The sequence below is a fragment of the Penaeus monodon genome, chromosome 31 (genome assembly GCF_015228065.2).
Source record: "Penaeus monodon isolate SGIC_2016 chromosome 31, NSTDA_Pmon_1, whole genome shotgun sequence".
NCBI classification, from domain to species: Eukaryota; Metazoa; Arthropoda; class Malacostraca; order Decapoda; family Penaeidae; genus Penaeus; species Penaeus monodon.
In genome coordinates, this window is record NC_051416.1 from 7,465,679 (window position 1) to 7,466,298 (window position 620).

A 620-nucleotide genomic window follows, 5' to 3' on the forward strand; every position below is an offset into this window, starting at 1 on the left:
CAACTATCACTCATGTTCTTTTTTGTTCACATGACAAAAAGCCAACAGTTTTTACAGAACCTTCTACACAATATAAAGATTAAAAATGCTCATTCTTCTGACATAATGCACAGGAAACCTATGTAATTAAGATTATCACAAAAATGATAAAAGAACAATAATTGTAGAGAACTGATGGAATAATTTTTTCTTCTTCCGCTTCTTGTATCTAACACCCATGTCCTCATCTGCTTCTGTGCTATTGAATTTTGGGAAGTGACACAAACCAATCTCTCCTCCTCCGAAGAAGCCAAAGATAGGTGTGTTTGGAAAGGCCTGTCTGAAGGCCTTGGTCTCAACGTTGTGATAGTCGAACCATGGATTGCCTCGTCTCCGATACCATGAGTACCCACGGCCACAGCATGTGAACATAAACGCTAAACTCTGATCCTCTGGGAGTCCACAAGATTTGAGCTGTTGGCCATATGAAACACCATTATTTATAGCTAATAATAAATATATAATCTTAGACAAATATTCAGATAAATTAATAAATACACATACACTTAAATATATATACATAATTGGTCTTTCCTCTATAAAAAAATATAAATTTCTTAATGTTTATATTGGTTATAATC

At 34.2% G+C, this 620-nt stretch overlaps 1 protein-coding gene across 1 annotated transcript; it reads right to left on the minus strand.

Moving 5' to 3' along the window:
- On the minus strand, positions 1-455 carry LOC119593019 (F-box only protein 22-like; the record flags this gene model as incomplete). Its single annotated transcript, XM_037941912.1, is given in 1 exon segment — positions 1-455. A coding segment is annotated over 1 exon segment (320 nt), but the record flags the coding sequence as incomplete, so codon positions are not given.
- Positions 456-620: the final 165 nt, after the last annotated feature.